Consider the following 16116-nt stretch of genomic DNA (forward strand, 5'->3'; position numbering starts at 1 on the left):
AAAGGAACAATATTTTTTTTTATCTGTTTAAGTGTGTCTGCTTTTGGAGTACATCTCAGTCGTTGTTCATATTCATGAATACAGTGGAGCACCTTCATCATACCATAAACCTTCAAACATAAACTTGCTATTTTGTGCCTGAATGTCCCTCTAGGGATCAATAAAGTTTGTTTATGTAGAGTAACAACAAGAAATGGAAAGGAACAATACATTTTTTTTATCTGTATAAGTGTGTCTGCTTTTGGAGTACATCTCAGTCGTTGTTCATATTCATGAATACAGTGGAGCACCTTCATCATACCATAAACCTTCAAACATAAACTAGAGCTCTGACTTTATACAGTACATTTCATCAGTAATTCAAAGTTATGTTTTCTGAAAGAATGAGTGTGGCTGTGTCCTTGTACAAGGGCATAGTGATGTTTTTCAGAGTCATTCAGCTTGCTGTAGAGAAAACACAGGATACAACCAAATAAAATAAGTTTTAAATGAAAAAGATTTGTGAATGTTGACCGCGTGATGATGTAGTTACAAGTATCTACTAGCAGTAGAAACAATTCCTCTTGCACGTGCCTGCTGTTGCTATGGTTACGGGTACACTTCCGCAAACAAAACTGCCTCGCTTCTCTTCGCTAGAACTTCTCTTTCGGTGGGCTTTGTAAACTCATTTTCAAGCATGACTTTGCAAGATAACGACGATATCCAAAGGTTTTTGAGGAATGTTGACCAAATGAGTAAGTGCCGTTTGCTTACAACTTATGTTTCTTGATTATAAAACGTCGTCTGCCGTTAGTGCGGACAGGACGGGACTCTTTCAGTGTCACACATTTCTTTGAATCGTGAGCTAAGTGTAATTTGGGAGTTAAAAAAAAATAAATGAGTTGCTTTCTGATTGCAGATGAGCTGGTAAAAGAGTTAAATTCCAGCGTTGTGTCGCGCCTGCCTTCGCAAGCAGATCAATTCATCTCATCCCTGGAGCAGAAGGAACCGTGTAAAACCAAAATCAATAAGACTGTTATGAACAAAAATCCTTCATCTGAAAACGGGCCAGTGGTACAGTATTTGTAGTCTGCACTGGAAATATAATATGAATGAATGAGTAAAAACACAAATGTTAGAGTTCATGAGTATCAGTAATAAATGAAATTAAGTGACTATTACATGCTTTATATTAATACCTAATATTTCAAAAAGCATGCATTTTTTCAAATGTTAATAAGTTTAACTACAGTAACACAATTGTTTTCCTCTTTTTAGAACATCCAGTATGAATCAAGTCAAAATCCAGGTAGGTTTGTGTCTTGAAGTCTCTTATCTGTTCTTGGTTCGGCAGTTGACAAGACTTCTATGTCTCTGATGAATAATTTGATTTCAAGTATAAAACTGGGATGTCTGCCCTTGACGTCTTGTAAATGATTGATAAATCAATACAAACTAGCTCACCTTCATCTTCTCTTCTTGTCTTTTTATTATAAATCTTGCAACGGTTTGTTGCACTCTTCGATTCGTCAGAGAATTTCTTGAGGATATTAGAAAAAGATGCCGAGGAGAGAAGACTGAGAAGAAAGATGAAGGAAGAAAAAGCCAATGGTGGGTACGCTGAAGCCTAAGAGCGAAATGGGCAGTTTCTGTTTTCTGTGTGTGTTGTCAGTTTGTGACGTCTAGATTTGCTCTGTCCTCGTTTGACCCGCAGCGTTAAGGGAGCAGGGGAATGAGGCTTTCACTCAAGGTGACTACGAAACGGCTGTTAGGTTTTATACTGAAGGCTTGGAGCAGCTGCGTGACATGCAGGCTCTCTACACAAACAGAGCACAGGTACTTCCACGTTTCAGAACGAGTTCTTGTACAATAATCTGAAAAGTCAGTATCATAACTGCTAATCCTGTGAGACTGCTCCTCTTGTGATTTTATTGTCTCTTACATTCATGTATTATGTAGGCCTTTATCAAGTTGAAGAGATATAAAGAGGCCATCAGTGACTGTGAGTGGGCTCTGAGGGTGAGTAAAACACTGGGAAAGAGGTCAGAGAAGTGCCCTCTCATTTTTCAGTGTCAGCCGAAGCAGAGAGTTTCTCATCCTACCTTGTCTGGTGAGAACAGCAGGCTACATAGTGCGGTGTCTATTGAACTGGATAGTTGTGCAGCGCATTGGAAAATTGGGTTGAAGTTCCTTCTGAGATGTTCCAAATAGTTTTTGCTTTTGGAAAACTTTTAGAAAGTTAAATAAGAGTTATTTATATATAAATAAATATATCCCTATGGTCTAATGGAAAATCCAATATATTGTCCATTGGGTCAGTGACAAATAAGAGTGTCTAGGATAAAGAATAATCTAGTTTAAAATGACAGTGCATCTGCATGTTGGTCACACCATATGACTGTGAGTTGGTAGACCAAAGTTATTGTAATATTTACAATAAGTACAAAAAATAAATACAAAAAAATATTTTTATGCCCCCCAAAAGATATCAAAATGAGCTTTAATTGAGATGTTACATTTTTTTCATTATAGAAGAGTTGTAATAGATTGGGTAAAGTAATAATTTACCCTAACTTGGGACAAAATAAATCACATTACTGATTCTAGTTTATTACATAAATGCAATTTTCTGTTGTTTTTAAGTGGCCAATGAATATATAAAACTTTCATTCACAGTGTAATGAGAAGTGTATTAAAGCATATGTACACATGGGAAAATCTCACCTAGCACTCAAGGATTTCAAACAGGTAAGTATCGTTCAATAGAAGTCTTTCTGTCCTTTCAAGTCTAAAGCTGGATTACACTTATATTTCTCACCTTATCTGACCTCTCTCCTTTTATCCTGCTACTTTTGCTTTGCTTTCAGTCCAGGATTTGCTATCAAAAAATTTTGGAGATAGAGCCACAGCGAGAGACCATGGTCAAAGGTATGATCCAGAAATGCTGTGAGGATATGAAGCAAGGTCAATAATATACTATAGATCCATGCATTAGCAACAGAGTAGGATTAGCATTGTTTTTATTTTAGCATCCACTCTTTACCTTTTAGTCAAGCGTCTCTCAGAATAAACTGAATTCAGTTGTATTTTTACATGAGTCTCTCTCACACGTTCCCTCTTTCTCATCACATGCTTACACCAGCAGTTTTTAGAACATTAGTTGCTCATTTAAATAGATTTTGAACTTTTCACATGGAATAATGTTCTATGCATTTTAATAGAATATTTCCACATGAATTTGCAAAAAACAAAATATGTTCATGAAGCAATCACATTACCTTGCATTACACTAGCTTATCTGAGACAAGTGGATTTGGAAGAGAAGGCATCGCTCCAGGAAAAGGCAGCTTGGGACGAGCTACAGGAGGGAACAGCGCAGGCCATGGAAGTACCAGAGCTGCTGAAGAAGCTCGACAGACCCAATGAGATCAATCTTTACTACTGTGGTGGATTGGAGCTGCTCTCACAGGCTATTAAAGACTGTAAGTTCACATGATTAATTCAGAGTCCTTTGTTTATTTTAATTTTTAATTTTTTGGTAGGATGAACAAATGTTTATGCCAGCCTTAAACCTCAGATTTGTGTGAAATATGCCTTCGGTTTACCCAGTGTTGTTCCAGCAACCAGGGCGATATTTCTTGCACTGGGGATCGATACAGAGAGGAGAGAAGTGAGGAATTTTGTGCGGAGGGCTCATTGATTCTGCTCTGCGGTTAATTTGCAGTTCATGATGAGGAAACTAATCCTCATGATCAGCCACAGAGGACAGACACAGTGACAGTCCTATCACAAGCAAAAGCTCAAGGCTTTTAGACTTTGTTAGTGAATGCGTGCATTACCTTTCAGTTTGTTTTTGCTCAATTCTGATCCTGTGTCAATATATCACTGCACAGTTCAGTGCAGCAACCCCTTTTGACAATTTAGATTGATAAAATATACTATATATAAGGGACAACCTGAGCTTGTTGCCACAAATCACAAAAAAAGTAAAATTATTTTTCAAAATTCCCTTTACCCTTAGTGAATATTTCTCAGGGTGAGTTTATGTTTGAAACTCAATTTCAGTATGAACACAAACCTTAAAGTACTGCCTACAGCAAAATTGTAACAGTATGTTTAAAATGAAATAAAAAGAAAAGGTTGCACAAAGTATCAAACTGTTGTTTAGTAATACATTGTATGCATTTATAACACATGTCAACCTGCCCTTATGTGACAAACACACACACAAAAATTAAATTAATTAAATTAAATTCTACCTTTATTATATAATTGACTCTTTTCTGTCTGAATGTACACCAGCGTTCAAAAGTTTGGGTCTGTAAGACTTTTTAGTGTTTATGAAAGAAGCCTCTTCTAAAAACACTATTATTTTGAAATATTATAGAATTTAATATTCTGTTTTCTATTTTAATATATTTTAAAATTAAATTCATTTCTGTGATGGCAAAGCTGAATTACAGTCTTCAGTGCCACATAATCCTTCAGAAATCATTCTATGCCGATTTGGTGCAAGAAACATTCTTTTTGTTATCAATGTTGAAAAAAGATGTTGCTTATTGATATTTTTGTGGAAACCTTGATACATATTTTTCAGGATTCTTTAATAAATAGACATTTCAAAAGAACAGCATTTATTTTAAAAAAGTAATTTTTGTAAGATTATACGTTTTTGCTATCACTTTTGATCAATTAAATGCATCTTTTTACTGGCTCAAAACATTTGAACAGTAATGTATACAATTGTGATGATATTGTGTTCACTTGTTTACACAAAAGATATTACAAAAATTATTTTGATATTTCACTTTTCTTTTACTTTTTTCAAACTAGAAACCCAAAAAACTATTGCTAGAGAAAACACATTTATTTAGTATGACTTTTGACTCAAATACTTACAGCTACTGAAATATAATATATAGGCACCATGTTTTTGTTTTTTTTGTACTTCATATTGATATAAACATACCTTCATATCAAGGTAACTTGATAAAAACTATATGCTAAATCAAACGTTTAACTTTGAATTTGACTTCCCTCCCACTTTATATACTGTACTGCAGTCCTTTCCAGCAGATATCCTCTATTAAAAAACTGTTTAAAGTGTCAGAAGTATTCTACAAAGGTAAATGTAGGTCTGCACATTGTGCAACATAATCTTGAAAACACTCCAAGACAGAAAGCTTTTTGCCAAATGTTTTGTGCAGGTAAGATACCTGAATAGCTCTTTGTAAACTAATTTCTAGTATTTCCACAGAATGAACACTGCCTTTGTGTACATAAGGCAGCACTCTCTTATTCTTGATGAGCTTTTGTTTATTCTCCTTGTACTCTCTTTTGTCCTTGAACAGAGTGTATTGTGTGTCTGAGTCTGGCTACTGTGATGTAGTGTTGATATATTGCTCTCACTTCACACCTACTAACACTGACCTTATCTGGTGTCCCTCACAGGTACAGGGCAGACATTATTCAGATTAAACAATGGCTTCAGTATCATTAATGGCAATAACACTGTAAGAAGGTAAGGTTGCTAAAGAAGTGAACCTGACAGTTTGTGGTCAGAATGTACTTTGCACATTTGAAAATGGCTGATGTGTTGTAAAGGTCTCTAGAAGTTGTGTTTAATTTTAATTATGGGAAGATCTTACTGTAGTATCATAAAGTGTGCATGCATAGTCCACGTATGATTGATTGCATCTTAACTTTCTCTCCTCTCTTATCGGTTGTCTTGCTCCAACCAAATACGCTATTAAAATGAATTGACTAATTTGAATGCATTTAAACAACAGATGTGTAATCTGGCTCTGCTGTATCATCATGTCATGTGTTGGAATTTAAGAATGTGCCTGGTTGTTATTTTTCATGCATTTATGCTGAATGAGGAATGGAGCTTTCAAGCTTCAAAAAGGATGCAAAAGCAGATTATTCTGTTTTTGGGTGAACTATCACTTTAACATTTTATCTATGCATGACTGAAATGTATTTACTGTATCTCAGTTTTTTCCTCTTCTGCATTTAGCTGTCTCTCACAGAATTCAAAAGATCCATATGCGGTTGATCTATGCTTGTCCATCGTCAAACTATGGAGGACAGTTTGCAGTGGAAATGGTAAGATGAAATGCAGCATGTGAGCGTACAGAATGTATGAATCTTATTCAAAGACCTTGAAAATGAAAGATGCTATTACTGAGGAAAAAATAGCAATCCCATTTGCACATTCCTTTTTAATACTCTTAAACAGTCTCTCTTTGGAAAACTTTAAATGTATCGACACCATTTAATCTGGCTCTGCTTTCCCAGACTTCTTTCAAAGTAATGAGCATTTGTAAAATTGTCTAAATCCAAGTCAATATCAAGTTATCCTGTTCTTTGCCTGCTAGCAGTGAAATTGTTATTGCCTCCCACATTATCACCATCATCCCCATCCCAAAGAAACCCAAAATTACTGGACTTAATGACTACAGACCTGTGGCTCTAACGTCTGTGGTCATGAAGTCTTTTGAAAAACTGGTGCTGGCCCACCTGAAGGACATCACTGGATCCTTGCTGGATCCTCTTCAGTTTGCCTACAGAGCAAACAGGTCTGTGTTTTTTGTTCTGTCACTGTCACTCTGTTACACTGTGGAAGCTTCTGTCACGAAAACAAATTCCTCGTATGTGTAAACATACCTGGCAATAAAGCTCATTCTGATTCTGATTCTGATTCTGATTAAAAGTCTCTTTAGGAAGTAGTTTGTGCCCTTCAGTTATAATCTCATTAACTGGTCAACTAAATCTGCATTTGTCTTTATTAAACCTTTTCTATAATTGTGTTCCTTCCAGAGCAGAACCAACAGCTATTGATGGAGTGTCCCGGTACTAGAGAACACATGGTCCAGCTGTTGGCATCACCGGTACATGAAATAAAGAGGGAAAGCCTGGAATTGCTCAGCATGTACTCACAAACTCAGCACGGACGAGACGTGCTCATCGACAACCTGAATTCAAACCAGTATATATTTTTTGTGTCATTTTGAATGCATTGCATTGTAGTTTACAAAATTATGCTCAGTGAAATAATAATTTACAACATAACACATGAGGAGCCATTTAGACATGACTAATTATGTGAAACAAAATGGATTGGCATGCCACACTGCTAATATACTTTTAAAGATAAAAAGTATATACGTAGAGCATACTTAATAATACTAATAAATCTACATTTCATTAATTGCTCCATGCTTATATTGACAAAATCTCTTAAAATGTAATGTTTTATGTTCTATACGAACAGTAATTGTTTGCATTGCTTAATTAAATATTTAAACAGCATAATTAATTCATTATATAAGTATGTTTAATAAATAAATATTTATATTGTTTTTATAATATTTACTAATATTTATTTAAACCCACTTTGATGTCAATTTTATCTCAACCTTTTATGCTTTTTAGAAAGCAGAGCAGGAGATAGATTTAAGTGTGGTGTTCCTATGATATCTGTGATTCATCTCATTAGCTAGTAAGCAGACACTTCCTGCTGTTATAGCATGTTTTATTAAAGTCCTTTTAATGAGCCTATAATGAATGCGATCTGTCCCCTGTAGAATAGCAGAGAACCTGATGAGCTGTGTTTGCCGCGATATAAGCTCTGCATTGGCGCTTACAGCGCTGGAGAACTTGGCTGCAGAAAATAAGTATGCACAATCAATATATTTGACCTTACCATATACCATGCCCTGTTTTCATGTGAAGTTGATGAATGCCTGAAAGAGGGATAGTGAAACTGACCCTTTTTATGAAATCTTGGGCACGACCCACCTGAGTGTCCATTAGATCATAGTCGCACGTATTAAATCGAGACACATTCAAATTCATTCAGCTCTACAGCCCAGGTCCCTTGAGAATGCAATGTGAACACATTTAAGACAAATCGATCCATCACATTCACAAATCCCTCCATTTATCTCTGTGAAAGAGATCAGCCTCTCGCCGTTTCTAGTCATTCACCACCTTACAGATAGAATAAGGTGCTCTCGGTGAGCACACCAGGAGACAGGATAAAACAGCCACTTCATGCACAGAAGGAAATGAGGATGGCTTAACAGTTTGATAGATAGTCAATGAAAAGTGTTCAGTGAATTCAAGCCGCTGTCTTGTTTCTAGATAAGGATGGGTAGGCATATTGGTCTTGTCGTGAGTTGTACGCTGGGCGTCAGCAACGTGTGATTTGAAACCGTATAGTTCTGCTTGGATCAGCGACCACTCCATTATAACGCCTTTTTATCTTTTGCCCCTCTGGCTCTTTGTGCATTACTGCGAGAGGGTTATCTGAGGATTTAAGTCTGCTGAGCTTTTTTAGTTAGTAGTTAGTTTCTTTATTTAATAATTTGTTGTTGCTGTTTGTCTTTTTCAGATTTAGGATTCAGTCAAGGGAGAACTTCACAGCAGTGTTTGCCCTTCCTCTTGAACATCTGCTGGTGATGTATTATGAAACATCATTCATAGTCATCCTCTTAATAATTATAATAATCTAAAGTATAATAGCGTATAATATTCAAATCAATAATACTTTATTGTCTGGAATCTCAGATATTTTCAGCAAAACAATTCTAATTGTTTTTTCTTATTGATAAAAGATCCTTAATGGATTTTAGCATTTGAATTTCTTTATTCTGTTGGTACTCAAAGTGTAGCACATGTAGACTCTCATTATGATCTTTAGGACTGAGACCCTACATGCTGAGGAGTCTATTTAATTTTGATTGTATTATTTTTCTATATTGCATGATAGAATAATAACGAATTAGTCTTTTGGCAGCAAAAGATCCCAGTCTTCAGAGAAAGCAAATATGTTGTTGCATTTCAGTGCAACATAGATTACAGTCTATGTAGACATCCAATAAAATCAAAGGATTAGTAATTGTACTTATCACATTTTTACTAGTATGATGAGAGCTTATTAAATCTTATTATGAATGGTAAGAGGAGGGTGTACACACACAAACTTTGTTCTATTCTGTATTTATAATTATAATTTTAATTATTAAAATACCTATTAATTACATAATTAGCTTTACATAATTAACTTGCACTACCATTTAATAGATTGGGGTCTGTAAAATAAATAAAAAAATTCTGATGTCGATCACCAAGACTGCATTTATTTGAACAAAAATAAAGTAAAAACAGCAATAGTGTGTTATATTATTACAATTTAAATAACTTTTCTATTGTAATATACTTTAAAATGTCATTTATAGCTGTGATGACAAAGCTTATTTTTTTAGCAGCCATTACTTCAGTCTCACATGATCCTTCAGAAATCATTCTAATATGCTGATTTGGTGCTAAAAAAATTCTTATTACTATCAATGTTAAAAACAGTTGCGCTGCTTAATATTTTTGTGTAAACCATGATAAATTTTTTCAGGGTTCTTTGATGAATATAAAGTTCAAACTAAAGCATTTATTATAAATAGAAATTTAGGTAACATTATAAAATTCTTGTCACTTTTGATAAATCGACCCCAAACTATTGAACGGTAAATCGTCCACATTTCAACTAATGTTCTTTTTTCAATGCACTTGTAGTCAAATATCATGACAGCCGACCATAAGAAACTGGCTTCTGTGATTTCTGTGATCGGGACCATGGCTCTGGATAATGTCATCAGTAAAAAGCTGGCAGGACGTAGCGAATTTTGGAGATGCTCTCTCCAAACTATGGTAGGCTTGGATACAATAACCTTTTACATCACAACCAAGCTCCCAAATACTCTGTCCTTGAACATTGTTGAATTATGTATGATGTCTTGCGCTGTGAATTTTGATTCCGAGGGTTTGTTTTTAAGCTCCTTTTTTGCTATCTTGTTGTATTAGCTGTGAAACAGCCATTTCCCACAGACGCTAAAACTGCAAAAGGACATGAATTTAATTTCCGGCACTGTCAAGATAAAGCTTTGTTTTGGTTGCAGAAGCAGTGCATCGGCTGTGAATGTGGAAGTGTCCTCTATCCCCTCCTGGGTTTGATGATCAACTTAGCCTCAAATCCCTCTCAAGTTGTCCAGGTAAAGCAGGAAGTTTAATGCAGCGGCTCTAGGCCAGCCCTCATCCGAAACATCAAGCACTTTTGTAGCCAAAGGGCCCTGGATAGGCAGAATGTTCTGTTAGCGCCTTTCCTCTCCATATGTTGCAATCATGTCTGAAACACCAAAGGAAAATGGAAGAGAATGTTTTTTTGGCTCTCTTTTAACATACAGGAGCACGCTGTTCTGGCCAGCAGCAGGTGCTTGGACCTGCTGAGCGATTCCTTTGGGGGCGTCATCACAGTGAGTTGAATTCGTTTTAGCAAGCCCAAAGCAAGCTTTTTAACACAACCCCTGATGACTGGAGCCGCCAGAACGTTTGAACTGTAGATTTCTGCACATTAATTACTGAAATGTTCATCCTGCAGGATGTGGGTTGTTGTGGAGCCCAGCATATTAGCATCTCTAGAGCATCTCTACAAAACATATACACATGGCTTCTACAGGATCAAAAATGGAAGTTCAGAGTTTAAATATACAGATGTGCTTAGATGGCTAACATCCCCAAGAGAAGGATTTCTGACTATGTAAATTTAGGTTGGTTCTAGGTTGCTTGCTTGGGTTTTGCTGCCTTGGCGCCTCATATCTCTCCAGTCAGGCTGTTTCTCAGAGTACAATTAAGGTGAAGGAACTTTGTCTTTGTCTCCCTTTATATATAATGGAACTGAATGCTTCCACCTCGAGGTGGACTTTTAGTGCTGTGATACCGCTTGAACTGCAATTTTGACAAGCTGCCACAAAATACATTGGAGTACAGCTACAGCCCAATCCTTTTGAAATGTCCTATCCATCCTGTTTTGGTATCAAACACGTTATCTTGTTTTGTTTTGGCTTCAGAGAGCTGCAGGTTTGCTGAGCGTTCTCCTCCCGATGTCTTCTGATGCCACTCAAGAAGTTGTGCGAAATGGAATAGTGAAGAAGTTGCTGAAGATTCTGAAGGTAGAGCCTCTATCAGGTTTTAGAATTCAGTATAGTGTCTGTAAGAAAATAAAGTCAAATTAAATTAGACAAAAGATGTTTAAGATGGTAGGGATTATGCCCTTCACATTAAATTGGTGAAAAGTCTCTACTGAAAAGACCATCTTAGCCCAGTTGAACCTTGCTGACACATTACATTTTTACTACTGTATATTTCATAACCAGTGTATTATACATTTTTACGGTCTTAAATCAGCCCAGAACCCATTTGTCCATTTCCATTGAAAGCGGTTAAAAGCTACCTTTATTTATTTGTATGTTTATTCATTAACCAAAGTGTAAGAAAGTTGTGCACATCCCACAAACCCACACAGGGCTCAGGTGCAGGACAAAAAAAAGTCTAACTATAACTATAATATAAACGTATTGTCCGCACACTGATGTAACTGCTCCATAAAAATTATTTATTACGGCAATGTTTCGACCATCAGGTCTTCGTCAGGCACAAGAAGACCTGATGGTCGAAACGTTGCTGCAATAAATTATTTTTATGGAGCAGTTACATCAGTGTGCAGACAATACAATTGTATTTTTGCTATGTTTATTCATTAAAATATTTATTTATGACCTGGTTTTATCCTTTGCTGGACCTGAAGGCCATGTTTGTTTGTTTGTTTATTTTTATTTATTTCATCCTTTGTTGCCATTGAAAGTCATGTAAAGCCATATGTTCAATTATCTGCCTTGAAAATTATTTATTTATTTTTCATTCTTTGTTGCCATTGAAAGCCATTTAAAACCATATATATAATTTTGCTACATGATTTAATGATTTTTTTATATAAATAATAATAATTATTAATAAACAACCTAGTTCATCCTTTTTTGGCATTGTTTGCTATCATTTTTTATTTACTGTATTATTTATTATTATTTACCTGTCTGTTTGTTCACCAGAATACAGCAATGTGTAATGGTGGCGGCCCCCAAAGTTAAACGCTTTAACCCTGTAAAGCCTGGCATATTAAATAATATTTAGAAAAAATCATGAATCTCTCTATCATTTGGTGCCATTGAAACTCTGTATTTCACAACCACAAACCAAAACAAAAAGCCTTTATGAAATTAGATCAATAGAAATGTTTACAGTTTTTACAGTAAACAAATTTATTTTTATGTGATCAGTAAATCCCATAATACCCTGATCATATCAAACCAAATCCCGTATCAAATATAATGCATAAAATGTAATTGCAATACATATTTGAATATTCATTATTTATTTCTAAATATTGTTTAAAATGTCAGGCTTTACAGGATAAGGAGTTTAACACCATTAAAAATTCTTGTATTCTGGTCACCAGGTATATTGTTTTCTCTCAGGAGAGTATTGCAGATGCAATCGTAGAACTTTAACTGAAATTTGCTTGTGTGTCTGTCCTTCTGTCCTGCCAGGTAGGAGGACAGATGAGCTCCAGATACTCCATTAAAGCTCTGACATTCTGTACTGCCTCAATCCCACAGGCCTGTGAAGAGCTGGTAAAGCTTGACAAATGTGAGTTCTGAGGGTCAGGGAGGCAGAGGATTGGATTCAATAACGTTTCTTAAGTTCTGTGGCTTTACGGTGACTTTGTGAAAGTTTGTGTGTGCTACGCACATTTATTCATTCAGGGCTGCTCACTTTGAGAAAACTCCTGGGCAGTATTGACGAGTTGGTGGTGGGGAACGCAGCTTTGTGTATGGGCCATTGCTTAGAAGTGGATGGAGCTGCTGGTAGCCTCCTAGGCACAGACTGTGTTCAGTTGCTGCTACACCATGCTGCTGGAGACGGCAAAAGAGCAGCCATTCGGCAGAATGCAGCCATTACTCTTGGGAAGCTGTGCAAAACAGAGCCCAGGTATAATTAAGTTTGACTTGCCTTTTGCAGTCACCTGTATTATACTGATTAACATTCATGCTGATGTACTTATACACAGCAGTGATACTTTGGGAAACATGAAGGTGAAAAGATAATGCCTCCCTATAATTAACCTCAACAAGATGATGAACTTCTTGAATGTATAATGAATTTAAACACCTCAGATCGACAATTTAAGGACATAAGCAAGGCATCCTAAATGAACTGATTCAGATATAAACATGTTTGTTTGTTGAATTTGAAATTAGTTTATATTCTTGTCTCATGTTTGGGCTGTTAATGAGCACTTTTACAGATGTGAAAGTCTCTTTAAATATTTACCAATTGGGCCTTTATACTTTTAATGACCTAAAAACTATTGAGTTTTTTCCCCTTCATCTTTAATTTATAAAGTGTCCACAAGCTCAAGTCTGAGAAAAGTAGCAGCTCTGTTAGTTAGGTGTTCTTGAAGTGTCTTGTTCTCCCAGTCAGCATCTAACAAAGACAATCCAACAAAGAGGAGACAAAATCTTACGGCATTCATCTTTGATGAGCTTTCAACTTTTTAAAGGTAACGCTGCTCCGAGCATGAGTCTTTACAGTGGGATTTCAAACCTCTGAGATTAGAGTGCAGCCTAAAAAGGACATTTTAGACAGAAAACAGTAGAGGGTACAGACACTGCCAAAAATATTACACATAACCGATGAACCTACTTTGTATGCAGAGCAAACTGGCTGACTCTTGTCTGCATTTCATATTCTTAGTTCTGGTTTTATATTTGGCTGTTCAGAGTTCATTGTGTGGTCAAAATGAAAAAGAACCAAATTCTGTTGGTTTGATATATCTCTGTTTTGATTTTTTCAGGCACATGGAGAAACTCAGGGAGCTCCATGGTTTAGAAATCCTTCATTCCTGTGTAAGATTGATCACGTGAGCCACTACCACTCATTCGGTTCCTCAGTAAATGACCTCATAACTCAGGACCCGCACACACACACAAAGAGATGACTGCTGTCCTTTGCTTTACAGCTTAAGATGCTCATCTTAAGTGAGGCCACAAATTACTGTCATGCCTTAAGGCCTATCTTGATTAGGAAGCTGTTTCCTGTGTTCGTTTTAATTAGAGAGAATTCACACTGACATGTGACTCTGTTATCTGCTGTTGTAGAGAACATGTTGCCCTGGGACGATATTCGAAACATTTCAATTTCCTTTCATCCCAAATGACTCACTTGGGAGTGTGTTGTCTTGATTACATTTTGCTTTCTGTTTGTTGAAAAATTGATTAATATTAGCTTTCATGTGTTAAATAAAAAAGGTTAATAAAACGGCATTTGAAGATAATTATGGTTAAAGCCTTCTCATCTTTGCAGACCTGATAGCTTAAGAAAATATTTGATGATGTAATAAGAAAAAAGAAATATTGTTACAATTCAAAAGAGTTTAGCAGATATGAGTCTGAGTGTAATCCAGGGTTTGGGACAGGATTTCACAAACAGACTAATATGGAACCTCAACACTTGAGGTTTGTCCCAGAACATGTATAATGGGATAGCAAAGGGGTAGTTCACCTAAAAATGAAAATTCTGTCATTTACTCAACCTTATGTTGTTCCATATCTGTATGACTCTATCTTCTGTGGAAGAGTTTGGTTACCAGCATTCTTCAAAATTGCTTCTTATATGTTCCACAGTAGAACTTAAATCATACAGGTTTGGAATGATATGAGGGTGAGTAAATGATGGGAAAAAGTAAATTTTTTGGGTAAACTATTCCTTTAATTAAACCACCGGTTAGCCAACATTGACGTCCATTCAAAAGTTGCCATGTCGTCTGACAAAATAATTTTTGTAAGGAAATCACTTTATATACAGTGGGGCAAAAAAGTATTTAGTCAGCCACCAATTGTGCAAGTTCTCCCACTTAAAAAGATGAGAGAGGCCTGTAATTTTCAATAGTTCAGTATTTAGTATTGAATAATAATAATAACAATAGTATTTTAATAATAGTATTCTACTCAATTTTATTTTAGAGGGCTCTTAAAAGTGTGTTCCATTGCCTAAAACTATTGTTCCATTGGTCACTCTGTTCGGTGCCTATTTCTTTAGAAATGGCTAGAAAATGTCAATTCATATCATATAAATGGCATATCACATTGTTGTAGCCTTTGGTTAGCAAGCTAACCGCATAGCCTACTACCTTAGCATCGTGCTAACTGGTTAAGAAAGGCTTGTTTGATTAGATTAGAGCAAAATATGGTGATTAAATTTGGTGGAGTTCCAAACAGCTCTGCGCGAGATGGCATTCTGCTGGGGAATAAGATCTTACATGCCATTTCAATGTGATTTCAGAGTAATTAGTCACATGGCATTTATGACTGTTGACTGGTTCAAAAACCATTGAATTGAGACCTAAGTGCCCATGTGCATAGATGGTATTATAAACGTTCTTCATCCAGACACATAAAATGTATCGAGGCAGAGAGCTTTCTGTGATTGGCTGTTTCTAAATGAAAAATAATTATTATTTTTTTTTTTGCTGTTTACAGAGCCAAGTGACAGGTGTGATTTCTCAAGACACCTTTTTCAGTGATATCTGTCATGTAGTAGGAAAAATGTAAAGAATCGCTTATGGTGCCTTTAATATCATATTTCTACATTTTAAATTTATTCATTTAGCTGACACTTTTATCCAAAGCAACTTTTGGAGTAAGACAGCAAAGCAATTCATCATAAGGAGCAAAAACACGAGAAGTGCTAACAATACAAAGTTTCAAACATTGTCTAGAGTAGTACTTTCTAGAACAGGCAGGGTTTTAAGAAATAGTGAAACCATATAAGACTTTTTTTAAGAGTCAGCAGGATATGGTCAAGTGCTCACAGAAGAGATGAGTTTTTAGCCATATAAATTATATTCATATATTCTTATAGTAGGGACAGAACCAGCCCCCCAAAGACATTTGTCTTTGAACTTTCCAGCAAGTGAACAGTGGTGCAGATAAATAAATTTCTACCCAATGTAGTTCTTGGCATATACAGTATATACGTTATTGGCCATGAGTGGATTAGACTAAGCTTTAATCTTTCTGTCAGAGGAATTGTGGAAACTCACCTGAGGATGAATTGACATGAAAAAATACAAGCTCTTTTAATAAGACTCTCTACACTGTATTTGATTCTTATCTGAATCTGTTTAATAATGGATGACTCGAATACTACCTTATCATAGCAGCTCACACAAGCCGAGGCGAG

At 35.9% G+C, this 16116-nt stretch overlaps 1 protein-coding gene across 1 annotated transcript; it reads left to right on the forward strand.

Annotated features, from left to right (window-relative positions):
- The first annotated feature begins 383 nt into the window (after positions 1-383).
- ttc12 (tetratricopeptide repeat domain 12) lies at positions 384-14191 on the forward strand. The gene is made up of 22 exons (XM_016293940.1): positions 384-421; positions 529-734; positions 899-1053; positions 1258-1288; positions 1513-1590; positions 1694-1815; positions 1939-1998; positions 2656-2727; positions 2847-2907; positions 3273-3461; positions 5431-5500; positions 5999-6087; positions 6802-6970; positions 7569-7658; positions 8378-8441; positions 9556-9690; positions 9939-10031; positions 10224-10292; positions 10887-10988; positions 12423-12522; positions 12639-12864; positions 13730-14191. The coding sequence occupies exons 1-22, from the start codon at positions 384-386 to the stop codon at positions 13797-13799; spliced, it is 2289 nt and encodes a 762-aa protein (XP_016149426.1). The 3' UTR covers positions 13800-14191.
- The last annotated feature ends 1925 nt before the right edge of the window (positions 14192-16116 follow it).

The sequence above is a fragment of the Sinocyclocheilus grahami genome, unplaced genomic scaffold (genome assembly GCF_001515645.1).
Source record: "Sinocyclocheilus grahami isolate Dianchi unplaced genomic scaffold, SAMN03320097.WGS_v1.1 scaffold311.1, whole genome shotgun sequence".
NCBI classification, from domain to species: domain Eukaryota; kingdom Metazoa; phylum Chordata; class Actinopteri; order Cypriniformes; family Cyprinidae; genus Sinocyclocheilus; species Sinocyclocheilus grahami.

Excerpts from the sequence above, each read along its gene's own strand:
- ttc12 (XM_016293940.1), top strand. The coding sequence starts at position 384 with ATGAGTGTGGCTGTGTCCTTGTACAAGGGCATAGTGAT. Across the intron at positions 1,591-1,693 it reads GAAGGAAGAAAAAGCCAATG|CGTTAAGGGAGCAGGGGAAT; the intron begins GTGGGTACGCTG and ends TTTGACCCGCAG. Across the intron at positions 7,659-8,377 it reads AACTTGGCTGCAGAAAATAA|ATTTAGGATTCAGTCAAGGG; the intron begins GTATGCACAATC and ends TGTCTTTTTCAG.